The 16,116-nt window shown below is 37.4% G+C and overlaps 1 protein-coding gene across 1 annotated transcript; it reads left to right on the forward strand.

Moving 5' to 3' along the window:
• The first annotated feature begins 4,052 nt into the window (after window positions 1–4,052).
• Window positions 4,053–14,677, forward strand: TRIM23 (tripartite motif containing 23). Its single transcript, XM_017747087.1, has 8 exons — window positions 4,053–4,137; window positions 5,857–6,039; window positions 6,566–6,781; window positions 7,855–7,989; window positions 9,326–9,455; window positions 9,573–9,683; window positions 11,117–11,241; window positions 11,576–14,677. Exons 2-8 carry the CDS (start codon window positions 5,908–5,910, stop codon window positions 11,753–11,755), a joined length of 1,029 nt encoding a protein of 342 aa, XP_017602576.1. The 5' UTR covers window positions 4,053–4,137; window positions 5,857–5,907; the 3' UTR covers window positions 11,756–14,677.
• Window positions 14,678–16,116: the final 1,439 nt, after the last annotated feature.

Raw genomic sequence — 16,116 nt, forward strand, 5'->3', positions numbered from 1 at the left:
AGCTCACAGCTGGATAAACACATAATATGTTGGGTGAGCAACAGCCTCGTGGGTGAGGCACAAAGGGTTACAGTGAATGGGGTGGCATCAGACTGGGGACCTGTCACTGGAGGGGTTCCCTAGGGCTCCATCCTTGGCCCTGTGCTCTTCAACATCTTCATAGGTGACTTGGGTGCCTGATTGGGAGCTATATGAAGTTCCCAGATGATGCAAAACTGGGAGGAGCTGTTGACTCCCTTGAGGGCAGAGAAGTCCTGCAGAGAGACCTTGGCAAATTAGAGGACTGGGCAATCACCAACCATGTGACATTCCACAGGGTAAAGTGCCAGATTCTGCACCTGGGATGGAGCAACCCTGGATGTACAGACAAACTGGGGAATGAGAGACTGGAGAGCAGTGCCATGGAAAGGGACCTGGGGGTCCTGGTGGATGGCAAGTTGAATGCAAGTCAGCAGTGCCCTGGCAGGCAGGAGGGCCTGGGGGGCATCAGGCACAGCATCGCCAGCCGGGCAAGGGAGGGGATTGTCCTGCTCTGCTCTGCACTGGGGCAGCCTCACCTCCAGTGTGGGTGCCACAGGATAAGAAGGACAGTACTAGAGAGTGTCCAAGGGGGGGGCATGAAGATGGTGAAGGGCCTTGAGGGGAAGCCTTATGAGGAGCAGCTGAGGTCGCTTGGTCTGTTCAGCCTGGAGGAGACTGAGGGCAGACCTCACTGCAGTTACAACTGCTTCGTGAGGGGAAGAGGAGGGACAAACATTGATCTCTTATCTCTGGTGAGCGGTGACAGGACTGCGGGAATGGCCTGAACTTGTGTCAGGGAAGATTTAGGTTGGACATCAGGAAAAGTTTCTTCACCCAATGTTGGGCACTCGAAGAGGCTCCCCAGGGAAGTGGTCACAGCACCAAATCTGCCAGGGTTCAAGAAGTATTTGGAGTATGCTCTGGGGCGTACAATGTGGTTATTGGGAATGGCTTGTGCAGGGCTAGGAGTTGGACTCAGTGATCCTTGTGGATCCCTTCCAACTCAGGATTATGTCGTGATTCTATGTTTTACAGGATGCTTGCTGGTCATAAATTCTGTTTTACTAGATTAAAATTAGCATGTAAGCTTTGCTTGTTTTTTATCTGTGACCAAGATGGGCATGTTATACAATTGCTAGTGCTTGTATGAGCAAGTGTCATGATACATAATAGAAAGAATGTAAGAGAAGCATAAATTTGTTTCTCATGACAGCGTAGAGTTATGAACCAGAAAATAAATTCAGATAGCTACAGACTTATCTTTTCTCATCTTGTTGCTTACAATTCAGTAAATTAGCTCTGTTTTGACTTTCCCTTCACTGCTAGACATGGAACAGAGCTAACGTGATTAAAATCAGATACAAGGTGTCCAGGGTTTTTTAAATAAATATTAAAACATGTGAAAGAAAAGACTTCTATAAGAAACTCTGTAGTGATTGAGTAGCTTCTTTCTCTCTCAGCCTTACCCAGTATTTGCCTTAAAGGCTTAGACAATGATTGCTTAAAGACTAGGAGCTATAGTCTCTTCCTTAAGTAGGTTTACCCTTTTGGTGCGTGTGCATCCATTTATACTGGGCTATAAATGGCTATCTGGATTAGTGCATAATCTGAAAATAGGAGGTCCGTGTTAGTATCAGCAGTCATTACATTGGTGTGTTGTTAATGTATTTGTATGCTGTAGAACCTGAAGGTTGTGCACAGTCAGATTGCTGTGGGAAAGCGCTAAACGCTGTAGAAGGGAACCACATAGCCACTTTTCAGTGCTTTGTTTTCTGAGAGTTAGTCTGTCTAGATACATATTGAGCAAATCCAGACTCTGTTACCAACTGTTTTGATGTAAATTATATTCTAGAAGTGGATATAGTGCTCTGTATTTCTTCAGCTTGTAATAAGAGGTGACTCTTCTTTGCTCTGTGTTAAACAGTGATCTTGCTAGGGGTGCTCAAGCTAAAAAATTACTCAGCTCTGAAGTTAGAAAATATCAAGGCAGATGACTTGCTGATGCTTAGTGTAATTGTGGAGGGACAAAACATACCTTCTGTAAACTCCTTCAAGATCTGTGGTAAATAAAAGTTAAAATATTTTGTTAGTTTGTTTTCAACTTATATTGTGAAGTGCACTGATCTTAGATTGGGTGTTGGCAACGTAATGCTTCTCTGTAGCAGAGAAGGCTTCCACCGTGGAACTGATAACTGCAGAGGTCACTGATTTTAAAAGTGCTGACTCCTTGCTTTATACCTAACTTCAGAGTTACTAACCAGTGCTTTCATAGGCCCATTTATGAAAGCAGCAAATGCATGGTCTTTACTGTAAGCACATTTTTTTAAACAGGTTATCAGTGTTGTTTTATACCTGTTGAGGATGTTGGAAGATAGTTAAAAAATGCTCCCATTTATAGCTAGAGGAAAACAGTAGCATCCATTTATTGCCTGTAATCTTTCAGGCACATAACTTCTCAGTGGCCAAATTCAAAATAGAGTATTATGGGCTATAATTTAAACTGTGAGGAAGATGGACTATGGAAGAAAGTTTAATGAAGTTAAACTGGAAGCTACATAAAGCAGTGAGGTATCCATTGTGGTTACTAACTGGATATTTCCCGTAGCTACATAGATGTTGTCTGTCTGGTCATTTAGAACTGCACTTTCACTCTAAACGATAAATCAAAATCTATGGAGTGTTTGATAAATCTCCATATTGAAGACAGAAGACTTACTGTCTGTAAAGGATCAGCGAGATGACACTGAATTCCAGAAGGATGAAGGGTACATACTCCTACCAGACTGCCACAGGGCAGCATAATTCAGGAAAACAACATGGGACAACTCTACAATTCAAGTAGTCTGGGCTCTCTGGGAAAACATGTGGGAGTACTGTTTTCATTCGTTCATATAGATAGCTGGTGTGTAGTGTGCACAAACTGAAACACAGAAATTTTGTCTGCATATAAGGAAACAATTTTGACTGTAAGAGTAAGAAAGCTATGCCACAGGTTGCCCAGAGAGGTGATAGCATCTCTGTCCTTAGAGATCTTCAAAAGATGCCTGGGAGTGGTCCTGGGCAACCAGCTCTAGGTGACTTTGGCAAAGTGATGTCAAGAGGACCCTCCCAACTGCAACAATTTCGTGATTTTGCTATGGCTAAAAAGTAATGATTCAGTGCTCAGAGATGATGCTTGATCTCTTGAGCCACCTTTTCCTTGCAAGAGAGAAAATGTCATTAAGTTTATGACAATTATGCTGAAAAAAAGTCAAGGGATGATAATTCCTTGAAGAAGCAACCACTAAGATTCTCTCATATGCCATGTGGCCTATACAGATACCTTTAGCAGCAGTTATTGGGATGCAGTTCTGATTTTGGTTCTCATGTCATTGCTTCATGTTAACTTCTACAAAATCAGGATCATAGAGGAGTAGACATGGATTTCTGCTTTGCTCTATGGAGTATGAGTGATCTTCCTTTTTATCAAATAGTGTAGTACATTGGGTTTTCTTTATGAATATTGTTTTAACTCAGGTTTTGCTGGAATGCTGCAATAGGTGTTGCATTTTGTGATTCAGGGAATAAAGTTTGTCAGTAGGGAATTCTTCATGGCTTCCATTAGTACAGTAGAAATGTTCACTGTACCTCTGAAAATAATAATTATTATGGTACACAGTGTTTGTGTGTTCCATGTATTCTTTAGTTGTTAGCTATTGCAAATTAATTTACAACTATTTTTACTGAGTTTCTCTAAATTTTTAATAATCTTGGCATCTTTTAAGTAGGGAAAATGTGCATAAGTATTAAATAGCTCAATGATCAAAGGAAGGAAGAGGATGGAGTGAGCTTGCAGAAAAAATGTTAGTTGTATCTCACTTTGTTAATATTAATGTAGTTGATGTGGTCTTAATGTTTGTCAGAACCTCAACTGTAGTTTGTATAATTTCTCAAAATTATATGTTGAGATTTGTGTTCCTCTCCTCCACTTTGTTTAACTCTTTGTCAAAAATAGGAGATTCTGGTGTCTGGGGATTGAAAAAGAACTTTGCTTTGTTGGAACTCTTGGAACGGTTGCAGAATGGACCTGCTGGGCAGTATGGGACAGCTGAAGAAGGCATTGGTCTCTCTGGAGAGGTACTGAGTTTTAAACAAAAGACAAAAAAAATTGTTATGTTTGCTAGAAGGTATCTCTAAAAAGGAAAAAAAATGAAAATCAGTTCTTTGCCAAATGTAATTTCACCAATAATACTATTCATTTCTTCTAGTATCTAGTACTAAGGCTTCAGTTAATTGCTTCATAATTAAATGCTAATTTAAGCAGAAAATAAACAGGTATTAGTAAGTATGCATACTATTTCCCCCTTTTTTTTTAATGCCTTTAGGATTTTTAGAAAAGGTTACTTATTTTGATATTTTAGTTACAGTGGTATAAGCACAGTTTTCTAAAACTCTTTAGGAATTCATCCTAAAGACTTCAGCTCTTCTTGTCAGTAGTTGCCTTTTAGTCATTTTATTATATCATGTAGTACTTCATTACCAAAACTAGCTGCTTTTATCATCTCAGTATTAACAGCTGGTGTGCAAAATATCTTGCAGTACCATTCTAGATGTAGATAACTTTCCTAAGTGTTTATTTGACCATTGGTATTCTGGTTTTCTGTAACCACTTCTCTGTTCTGTAATGACTGCTTTGGAGGAAATTCCTGGAGCCAGATTTATTTTCTCCTCCAAAACTTTACAACTTGCACTGAAGCTTGGATTTATAAAATCACTGAACACTATAACCTTTTGTTTTTTATAAGTTTATTGAAAACTTGAAATGAAGTTTCAGAGTAGTCCAAATATTTATTAGTGTATAACTTTTAAAGAAATCTTACATTGTTGACAAGTCTTCTGATTTTTCCTCCGTTATTTGGATTATGTGTTAACTACTTCAGTTTTGCCTGTTTTTTGTTGTTAGAGTATCATTCGTTGCGATGAAGATGAAGCCCATGTTGCATCTGTGTATTGCACTGTTTGTGCCACTCACCTGTGTGCAGACTGTTCCCAGCTTACTCATTCTACTAAGACTCTAGCGAAGCACAGGCGTGTACCTCTTGCTGATAAGCCTCATGAGAAGACGATGTGCTCCCAACACCAAGTGCATGCCATTGAGTTTGTTTGTTTAGAAGAGGGCTGTCAGGCGAGTCCTCTCATGTGTTGTGTCTGCAAAGAGTATGGGAAGCATCAAGGTCATAAGGTACTGCTAGTAATTAATTTCTAGTCATGCCGTGGGGTGGCTTGCATAATTATTTATCCAATTAAAGTACAAAAGGTTGTCAAGAAAGGAGGGTAGACTCTTGATGTGTCTTCATCCCATTCTTTCATTTTCCCTTCATGTCAGATAGTTGCCATGGTAAGATGAACAAAAAAACTTAGAACTCAGTGAGTTACTAATGTGTGTATATATATGAAGGACAGTCCCTTTATCTGCTGCTTTTCTGAACTTCTCATAATATTGAGCCATCAGTTTTAAAAGCTGTTTTCATAATGCAGACACTATGTACACATCACATCACTGGTGCAATCTAACCATCCTTCTTTTTTTATAATAAATTATGATAAACAGGCAAGTTTTTGTTTACTTGTGTAATTGCTAGATGTCTGAGTTGGTTTCAGCATAATTTCTAAGTCCTGATTGTATATTTAAATTGCAAGATGGTTTTAAGTTCTTATTTGGCTTTCCTGTATATATATATATGTGAATATATGCCCATATACTTGCACATGTATATTAAATATGTAGTAAAATAGAAAAGATTATTAAGGAAGATAGTTATGATTGATATTTAATATGTTGCTTTTAATTAATAGCACTCCATCTTAGAACCAGAAGCAAACCAGATTCGTGCATCCATTTTAGACATGGCTCACTGTATAAGAACTTTCACAGAAGAAATCTCAGATTATTCCAGAAAACTAGTTGGAATTGTTCAGCATATAGAAGGAGGAGAACAAATAGTTGAAGATGGAGTTGGAATGGCCCATACTGAACATGTATGCTTTTTAAAAATTTTTATTTCCCTCACGTGCATAGATTATTTGCTTTTTGGTAATAACTAGGATAAGGAATTTCTTTGAAAATTATGCACAGGTTTTCTAGAACAAGACTTAAAGTTCTTTTATCTAGCAAGTCAGTATTGTGGCTTAGTTCAGCAGATAGGTGGGAACTTGTGTGTTACAGTGTTTTTAGGCTACATGAAAATATGGAAGCAGTGGGAAAAGTTGTATAACTGCTAGTGTTCAGATTGTGTATGCTCTCAGGTGGTATGGTACTACTGTTTTCCCTGGTCTTTTTTAGTAAGGTGTCTATACATGCAAACGAGCTACTTGATTATAGGAGTAACTTCTTGAATGGTCTTGGTATTATACAGAAAGTCTTACCAGCCCTAGCTGGGACTTGAACTGTGATGTAGCCAAGCAGATGCGAAAATAAATTAGAATCTGGAATAAAATCTAAGATGTGATTCTGGAGTCAACTGGTGTCCTTAATCTCTTGGATCTTCTTGCTGCAACACTCTAGGTACCAGGAACTGCAGAGAATGCTCGCTCATGTGTCCGAGCCTATTTTTCTGATCTTCATGAAACCCTTTGTCGTCAGGAGGAAATGGCTCTAAGTGTTGTTGATGCTCACGTGAGAGAGAAGTTGATTTGGCTAAGGCAACAGCAAGAAGACATGACCATTCTCCTGTCACAGGTTTCAACGGCTTGCCTTCACTGTGAAAAGACTTTACAACAGGTAGGCTGGCAAATGAGCTGCAGTGTATGGCAATATACATGGAGCTACAAATTAAGTTTAGACTACAAAAAACCAGGGTAGATGGTACTCTGCATTATTTTCTTAAAAGATTAAAACAATCATGATATAACATGAGATTTAAGTATTCATTGCAAGGGAGTGTTAGACAAAGATAATCAGTACAAAAGTGTAGACTCCTCCAGTTGCTGGAAACCCTGTGGCATGACTTTTCTGGAGTAAGTTCTGGTATTTGTGAGTTTAGTGGAAGGACAAGACAAGACTGAAGCAAAAAAAAACCCTACAGAATTTATCGGAAGGATTTTGCAGTTGCAATTACAAGTATAGATGTTTGAAGCTGGTAGTCATACATGGCTGGTAGGAGAAAATGTTTTGGGATTAAATCTCTTCCAGTAGCGCTTGTAACATGGGTAATTCAACATCTTAAATGTATGAAGAAAGTGGCTGTGCGAGAGTATCTGACTGATCCCTTATTCATTCAGTTTAATTATAGGAAAAAGTAAATAGTATGTGTAGCAAATAGTAAACCAAGTGTGAGAAGCTACTTCATGAATGTGTTCTTTGTACTTCTTCTTTCCAGATTTGTTTAGAGCTTGTGTTTTGTTGCTTAGTCAGATTTAGCTATACAAATGTTCTGATTATGAATGGGTGGATACTAATATTTTCCTCTTAAGTGTGTTGCTGTATACTGCAAAGTACTTGCTCTATTCCATCTGTTGGAATCATATAGGAAAAAGATAAATATTCTTTGTGTTACATTGTTATTGTTTCTCATAATTTCTCATAATTTGTATGGCTTGTAAAGAAAGTTTGTTGTTTTTTATCTTTAACCTGCAGAACTGTTTAGTTTCTATTAGTGTTAAGGAAAAATGTTAAGATACTCATATTTGTATTGCAATTTAAAATAAAATTATTTTGTAAATGTTAGTTTGTTGAAGTAGAGTATTTCTGTTTAAAATGTCTTCTTTCTAGCAAACATATCTATATTTTATTTGGGGTTTTTTAAAGTAAATTGCTAAAGGAAAGGCATACTTCTGGTTTTTTTGTCTGTTTAGGATGACTGCAGAGTAGTGTTGGCCAAACAGGAAATTACAAGATTGCTAGAGACATTACAGAAACAGCAGCAACAGTTTACAGAACTTGCAGATCATGTACAGCTGGATGCTAGCATACCTGTGACTTTTACAAAGGTATTCTTAATCTCATGGAAGTACAGCTATTGACTTTATGATGTCCCAAATCTAATTTAAAATAAAGCAGGAATAACGTATGTACATTATGATGCTGTATCTGTTGCAACAAGTTGAAGCAATTCAGTATCAGTTTGAGCCACAGTGTCTTATCACAGCATGAGTGCAATGTGGTATTAGAGCAACAAACCACTGTGCTGTTATAATTAGGGCGAGAAATGTTCATTTGACATTGACCACATCAGTAACTTTTTGCTTTTTAATATGTTGGATAGCATTTGTGAGTTCTAGAAACACCTTTCTTTGGAAACATACCTGATTATTTCCTGACAATTCCTCACCTATTTTAAATGTAATACTACTATTATAACTTTCAGTTTATAATGTTAAATATTTCTTTCAGTTCATTAAACGGTCAGTTGTTTTGCAGTTGCTTCATATTCACTGAGAGCTTAGCTTAGACGTGGTTCATCTTCTAAGTAGGTTTGAGTTTTATTGCTTCAATATAATTTCAGTACCACTTTCTTTGAAAGGAATGAAATTATTCAAAGTTTGATAACGGTACTTCTATTTGTTGTGTATATATATGGTATTTATTATTGAAGATAGTTTCTCATAGGCAAGTAAATAAGTTTGAAACTCAAGGAACAAGAAGTACTTTGATATATGATTTTTTGTGGTTCTGAATGGGTGAAAGAGGAAGAGGATCTATTGCTGCTGAGACAAAAATGAGGACTCAACGGTAGTTGTTGAAGCATTTACTGTAAGGAAATGAATGCTTCCATGGGGATTCTATGTCAGTTCTTGTTGACTTAAGAAATTAAATCTTCAAAATAATTTATTTTGTAACTTCAGTATAGTTGCATTAACATGGAAATACAAAATTTTCACTTCTGCCAGTCTCTTTCCCATTCACCAGAGACCAGAGCTGCTAGGGCCAGGGAAACCTCTTTTGCAAATGCTCATTATTCCATGAAGCAGTAATTACAGAGAATTCTAATTAATTGCCACAAACAATTCCTCACATGGTTTCAGCCAAGAACGATGAAAGAATTGAAATTTTATCAAATACAGACATACTATAATGAAACTGGCTGACTTTCTAAAAGACATGTAGAAGACTCAGGTAGAAGTTACAGGTTCATGAACTACAGCGTATTGGATATTTTTTGTTTCTTTTATTGCTGGAAGTGATTGATGATTGTGCCTTGTACTTTTGGAGATCATCCATTTAATCATTTTAGAAATGGTGATAAAATATGTGTTTTAAACATAAGGGTTTTCTAGATTGAATTTCCTAGATTTGCTGTTGTTTTATGTATGCTGTTTCTTCCAGGACAACAGGGTACATATTGGACCAAAAATGGAAATTCGGGTTGTTACTTTAGGATTAGATGGAGCTGGCAAAACAACTATTTTGTTTAAGTTAAAGCAAGATGAATTCATGCAGCCAATTCCAACAATAGGTTAGTAGCTACAATTTAAATGTAATGACTTTCCCGAATGTATGATTTATCTACTGATTTTGGTTATTTTATGTTCATACAGAGTAGGACTGTAAAACTTAAATATTTTTATTCCAGGTTTTAACGTTGAAACAGTAGAATACAAGAATTTAAAGTTTACTATTTGGGATGTAGGAGGAAAACACAAATTGAGGCCTTTGTGGAAACATTATTATCTCAATACGCAAGGTAATACTGATACAACTCTTCAACTGCATTTTGTCTTCTAGCTTGTGTTTCAGAGCCAGAAAGATTATTAATAGAAATAATTTATGACAGTAGAAAGTTGTTCATCTAATGCAAAGTACAGCTGTTAGGTTCATGAGCTAATAAATTTTAATCCAGTTGGTCATAGTGTCTACTGCATGATAAAGATGCATTCTCCATAAATCCATCAGACAGTTCATGGAGCCAAACAAAATTAGAACCTCTGTTAAATTGGTTCTAGCTGACAACAGACAAGGTACAGTGTTCCAAAGTCTGCATAGTGAGAAGCGGTACTTGCCAGGTATGAAATACAAATAGCACTTGAAAATACTCAGCTTTTAGGAGCCTTTAGGTAGCAACTTAAAAAATTCTACAAAGTTCTGTAACTTTTGACTTGGTATTGCAGTGTAGTATCTGATTATAGACTAGATTACTGATTCTGAAAACATTGATATATATAGTGCCAACTTAAAAATTCATGTTGTCCTTTTTTAAATCCTCCATAGGTTTTTTCCAGTTCAGAAAGAAGTTCCTCTTGATTAATTAATTGACAATTACTTGAAATACTTAGGAATTACAAAGACCAGCTCATGTGCTCTTTGTACATTATTTCAGCCTTAAATGCAAACTTTAACATCTTAAATTATTCATCTTTTCAAACTCCTAAAAATTGTATTTTGGGATTTCTGTTATCCGCTTAAAACATACTGTGTAAAGTAGTGTGGAATCATGCCTGCCTTGGGGGATTTTATGTTGGACAGAAAGCTAGACAGTTACCCTGGTAAAGAACTGTAGTCGGTTTTATTTAGTTTTGGTGTTGGGGTTTTTTCATTGCAAAATCCTTGATTTTAAATTCTGTCCTCTGGCTCTGCCCCCTTGACTTTCCAGTCTTTCTGGCATCTTATTAACTCTCTCTAGTGGATAGTAAAATCTAATGCTGCTGTGTTGGGTCCATGGCCATCTTCTCTGGATTGTGTAGTCTGTAGTTGAAGCAAGCTATGCTGATTTGGCTGAACCTGTGAGTATTACAGCCCATTAAGGGGAACTGAAACAGTCATATGGGAGTTAATGGAGTATAAATGGATCAAGAAATGGTTTAAACTGAGATGCTTAATCCACACATAGTAAATCTGGTTTTAGACCAAAGTAGTTAAAATGTCATGGCCTTTATATTAGACTAGGAAAAAAAATCAGATATTTTTTTCCCTATTTTAGGATGAATTCTAGATTTCTATTTAAAATATAAAAGTATGTAAGGAATTTCTCAGTCATCCTGGATTTAAAATTGAAGTTGCATACTGCTGAGAAACTTCACTTAAGAAGCTTCTAGAAAAAAGGAATTGTGTAAGTTGAAAGCTAATTTTTCAGAGTTTGTATTTGAATGTGGGTAAAACATTTCTCTTCTTCTTTCATAGCGGTGGTGTTTGTTGTTGATAGCAGTCACAGAGACAGGGTCAGTGAAGCATACAGTGAACTTGCAAAATTGTTAACAGAGAAGGAATTGCGGGATGCCTTGCTCTTGATCTTTGCTAATAAACAGGTACTTGTGATTTGGTTTTACTCTTTTCCTCAGCTTGTCTATCAAATTCCAACCTTCTGAACCCACTGTTGTTGGTAGGGAGTGCTAATGTGGAAAGCATGAAATGTAGATGTTTTCCTTATGTGTAATGCTGATCAAATGTTGGTGCTAAGAGTGCTTAGTAGACTGAACAACCAGGGGTTTTTTATGGTAACAAGTAGTAAATGCTTAGCTGTTTGATTTCTCTTTTGTGTTTGAAGAGCCTTTATGTGATCTGTAGTTTCAGTCTAAGCCAATAAAATGGCTTCAAACATACAGAAGAATAATTGAGTCTTTGTATTTGATTCTGTTGCAGGATGTAGCAGGTGCTCTGTCAGTGGAAGAAATCACAGAGCTGTTGAGTCTCCACAAACTCTGCTGTGGCCGTAGCTGGTATATTCAAGGTTGTGATGCCCGAAGTGGTACAGGACTTTATGATGGATTGGACTGGCTTTCAAGGCAGCTAGTGGCTGCTGGTGTCCTGGATGTGGCTTAACTTTGCGTCAGCTGGAATTTAATGTTGTAGTTCATGGTTTTGTTTTGTTTGCACGATTTAGGGTGTTGTCACCAGGTCTTCCCTCTGAGAAGGGGACTTAAATATTAAGTTGGTGGTTACAGAAAAATACAAACCTTTGTCCTAGATAGTATAATTGGTTCACTATACTTGTGTCATTATAGTGTTTTTGAAACTTGATACATTTACATGTAGTGGGAATGGAAGAGTGTTACAAGGATGCCTTGAAATTCCTTTTGGTGATATTGTTACAATTTAAATTTTTTCCCTGATAAAATATGCATTGGATTTCATATAATAATTATAATGAGGTTACAGTAGTTAATTGGTGTTACAAAAATTCTGAATGGTTTAGAAATACTTTCCCATTAAGCTGTTTCAAAATCCATCTCAAGTTTATTAGTAATAGTCAGCTCTATTAGAAATAAATGGTGCTACTCTTTAATATCTAAAGAATCCATAGATCTAAAGATGACATTGAAACTTAAATGCAGCTACACCATGTAAAGAAAATGCTTCCCTTATTATTTATTACCCTCCTTGTTTGTTACAGGAACACAGCATAACTGCACAAAGAAAACTCAGAATGGAGAAAAGTGTTGCAGAGTGAAGGGGCTGTGTCATTGTTTAGCAACTTGTTTTATGTTTTGGGGGCAGGGGTTAGTTGGGTTTTTCATGCTGAATTATTTATGGACATACTACAGTGATACTGAGGAGAAAGTGTTTTGTGCATACTTGGGGACAAAATCTGCCTTTAGAGATTAAGTTTACTCCTCAAGAAGTCAAATTAAATTTAAAAAAAAAACTTCTTAAAGAAGTAGTGTGGTATAATATCCAGCTATGTGCTTTTATGTAGAAGTCCTGCTTCCAGATTAAGGTAATGGCCTTAAAGTATTCAATAACGCAATGTAAAACCAGTGTACACTAATTATAAGTCTTACTTTAGAAGGGTAGATGGTAAAATGTGATACAAACCTTCCATAATTAGATTCTCAATTTTTACTTTATCTTCTACATGAAACTGTCAACAATGCCTCTATTTTTGAAGATTACTCGTTCACAAACCCATGAAATACGGGTGTAGTGCTGTTTAAATTTAGAGAAGGTTGCAATGACTTAGTGATCTCTTTTTCTACTGGACATGCAACTCTGCAAACAATTTTATGTGTCTGGTATGCACACCAGAATCTTCTGCCCTTCTCTTTAAGTCCATGGCCACTGCCAATTGAAGAAGCTGTGCCATGGATCCTCTTCGTGTTGGTAGAGGACCTACAACAAGTGTGAGCAGTAGATCAGAACTCTGTATCATGACTGTTCTTATTGGAGTAGAGGTGAATCAGAAGAACTAGATAGTGCAAGTGAACAGTGTTGTTTCACAGATGTGGAGATGTTTTTGCCACACTGAAAAGTGTTTACCTGTGAGAGCTCTGAACCTCACCTAGCAAAGAAAGTGTACCCCTTTATCTGTGGCTTTGCTTTCATTGTATTATTAGGAATTTTATGCTGTTTTCCTACTACATACCTTAGGTAAAGCCAAGAATGTATAAACAAATAATTTAGTACATTTGCACTTTTCTTCTAGAGGAAGCAGTTAATGTAACTACTTCCTCATAATGACATTTGTAGTATTCTTATAACCTAAATTTCATTAAGTTATGTTAAATGCAGCTTCAGATTCAGCAAGTCTGAAAACTTGAATAATACCTGAAGGAACACTAAGCTTTAAAGTCGTTCAGTGTTTGTGAAGTGGTCTTTAATGCCTACACATGTATATAGGTACTGAGATACAGGGTATACTCTTTCTTTAGATAACCTGATAAATTTGGAAATTGTTTATAATAGAGCGAAAGGTGGGGTTTTTGCATGTACCAAACTTAAAATTGTTCATCCTTCCCAGGCTGTAACTTCTTGCGCAATACACTGTTGGTGGCTGTGACTTGAGCATCTCCTTAGCCTGTTCTGCAGAGCAACCCCTCACCTAGTTAGGGCTGACTGTCCCTTCACAGCTCTTTTTGAAATATGAACAAGTTCTGCTAAGTATGGTAGATACCTTTTCCTGTAATATTTTTAACAGACGACATGCATTCTTTAGAAAAATCCCGATCTAGTTTTATTTTAGCTGGCTTAGGCTTCAGTTACATATGCTGCTCAGTATGGTTCTACTTCAAAATGTTCAAGGTGACTAGTTTGTATTTTATGTAACATTAAATTTGAGGGCAGAGGAACAATTCTCACTTACGCATATTTTTGAGTACAAGTGATTGCTTGTGACACATGGAATGCTACCATGAAAGTGTTTTAAAATTGAATTTATTTAAGATGACTTGAAGTAAATGTGGAAGTGTTGCATTCGTCTGTGAACTTTCCAGTGTAAAGAGTACACGAAGAGGTTTATTGATATTATACATTAATACAACATATAAACTGCTTCAATTATAAATTTGAGCTTGTTTCATTGGTTTTACTGAACTTTAGTTTTTAGTGTACTGACTTATGCAATATGTAATTGGAATATTTCCTCAACTAGAACTCACTAAAGCATTGCTAACCGTTTGGAAAGACTGAATAACTTTTCAAAGGATTTTGACGTAATTTTGAAATTGAGTAAATGCAACATCCGGTGACTGTGTTGTGGCTTTCTTTATAGAACTTCATCTCAAAAATAGTATGTCTAGGCTAACTGAAAAGTCATGTTTTATCACTGATTCTGTATTCTACCTTCAAAATTGTGGACCATGAGGGTCTAGTTCCAAGAGTGTTGAGTAGATGTGGATGTTACGTAAAGATTCCTTTAAAGAAAGGGCTCTTTTAGTAGAAACAATTTGTGAGCTGCTGCAATTTGCATTGCCCAGAAAATAATTTCTTTTCAATAAAAGTATGTAAAAGCTTGAGAACTAATTTTAATTATCTTGTCTTTTTGTTTTCATTTTTTTTAAGGTCATCTCAGAATAGAGGTGTGCTACATTTAACGTCCTACAGAATTTTTCTAACTGATCCTTTATCTCACTAAAGATAAACTTCCTTGTGGTAGCAGCAACTTCAGAGGGAATGAATTTGATTATCATGCATCATATCTCAATTCATAAATGAAGTTACCAGAATGGTAAACTCCCAAGTCTTCTATGAGTGCAGTGGTGTTATGTGAACATAAAGCAGCCATGATCAGTGTTAGTGTTTGTAGAGTAAACATAGTTTAGCATAGTAACAGGACCCTTTCAAGCCAGATTCACAACAGCTTCAGGAGTTGTTGGAGCTTTCAGTGAGAACCTGCTGTTTGTAAACAGAGAAGGATGGGTGAGTGATGTGATGTTTGGAGGCTGTCTTGGGCAAAGTGATCACAAAATGAGATTTTCCTTCTTGGAGAAGTAAGGACAGGGGTCAGCAGCTCTGCCACCTTGGACTTTCAGAGGGCAGAGTAGGGCCTGTTTAGGAAACTAGTTGAGAGAGTCCTTTAGGAGGTAGTCCTTAAGGGCAATGGAGTCCAGGAAGGCAGAAGGAAATCCCAGAGGTGCAGGAGCAGTGTCTCCCCAGGTGTTGAAAAATGAGGGCAAGGAGGTCAGCCTGGCTCAAGAGAGAGCTTTTGTTGGAACAGGTGGAGAGAGATTTTATAACCTCTGGAAGAAGGGGCAGGCAAAACTCAGCAGGACTAAAAGGATGCTGTGAGGTTATGCAGGAGGAAAATCAGAAGGGCCAAAGCCCAGCTAGAACTTGGTCTGACTACTGGTGAAAAAGACAATAAAAAATGTTTTTGCAAATACCTCAGCAACAAACTGAGGGCCAGTGGGAATCTCCATCCTTTATTGCATGCAGGGGGAAACAGTGACAAAGGTTTAAAAAAGGCTGAGTACTGAATGCCTTCATTTTAAGACACCAAGACACTACTAAATCATTTACCAACAGTCCTGGCTGACTGGGGAGGTGACTACAAGTTGGCAACTGTAACACCTATCTACAGGATGGGTCTGAAGATGCATCTAGGAAACTACAGGTCAGCCTAACCTTGGTGCCAGGGAAGGTCATGGAGCAGTTCATCCTAAGTGCCATCATGTGCAAAATAATCAGGGTTTGGGGCCTAAGCCAGCATGGTTTTGTGAAATGCAGGTCCTGCTTGACCTTGATGGAGCTAAAGCATGACACCAACCTGATCTCTTTCTATGGCAGTGTGCCACTCTTAGTGGATGAGAAAAGCCTGTGGATGTTGTCTGCTTGGACTTTACTTAAAGCCTTTGACACTCTCTCCCACAGAATTCACGCAGAGAAACTGGCCACTCATGGCTTGGCTGGGTGCACAGTTCATGGCTTAAAAACTCTGAATGGCTGGGCCCTGAGAGTGGTGGTGAATG

This window comes from Corvus brachyrhynchos, unplaced genomic scaffold (genome assembly GCF_000691975.1).
Source record: "Corvus brachyrhynchos isolate BGI_N302 unplaced genomic scaffold, ASM69197v1 scaffold131, whole genome shotgun sequence".
Classification (NCBI taxonomy): Eukaryota; Metazoa; Chordata; class Aves; order Passeriformes; family Corvidae; genus Corvus; species Corvus brachyrhynchos.

Coding starts and splice junctions, on each gene's coding strand:
- TRIM23 (XM_017747087.1), top strand. CDS start 5,908: ATGGCTCACTGTATAAGAACTTTCACAGAAGAAATCTCAGATTATTCC. Junction 6,782..7,854: donor GTGAAAAGACTTTACAACAG/GTAGGCTGGCAA, acceptor TTGTCTGTTTAG/GATGACTGCAGAGTAGTGTT. Junction 9,684..11,116: donor TTATTATCTCAATACGCAAG/GTAATACTGATA, acceptor CTTCTTTCATAG/CGGTGGTGTTTGTTGTTGAT.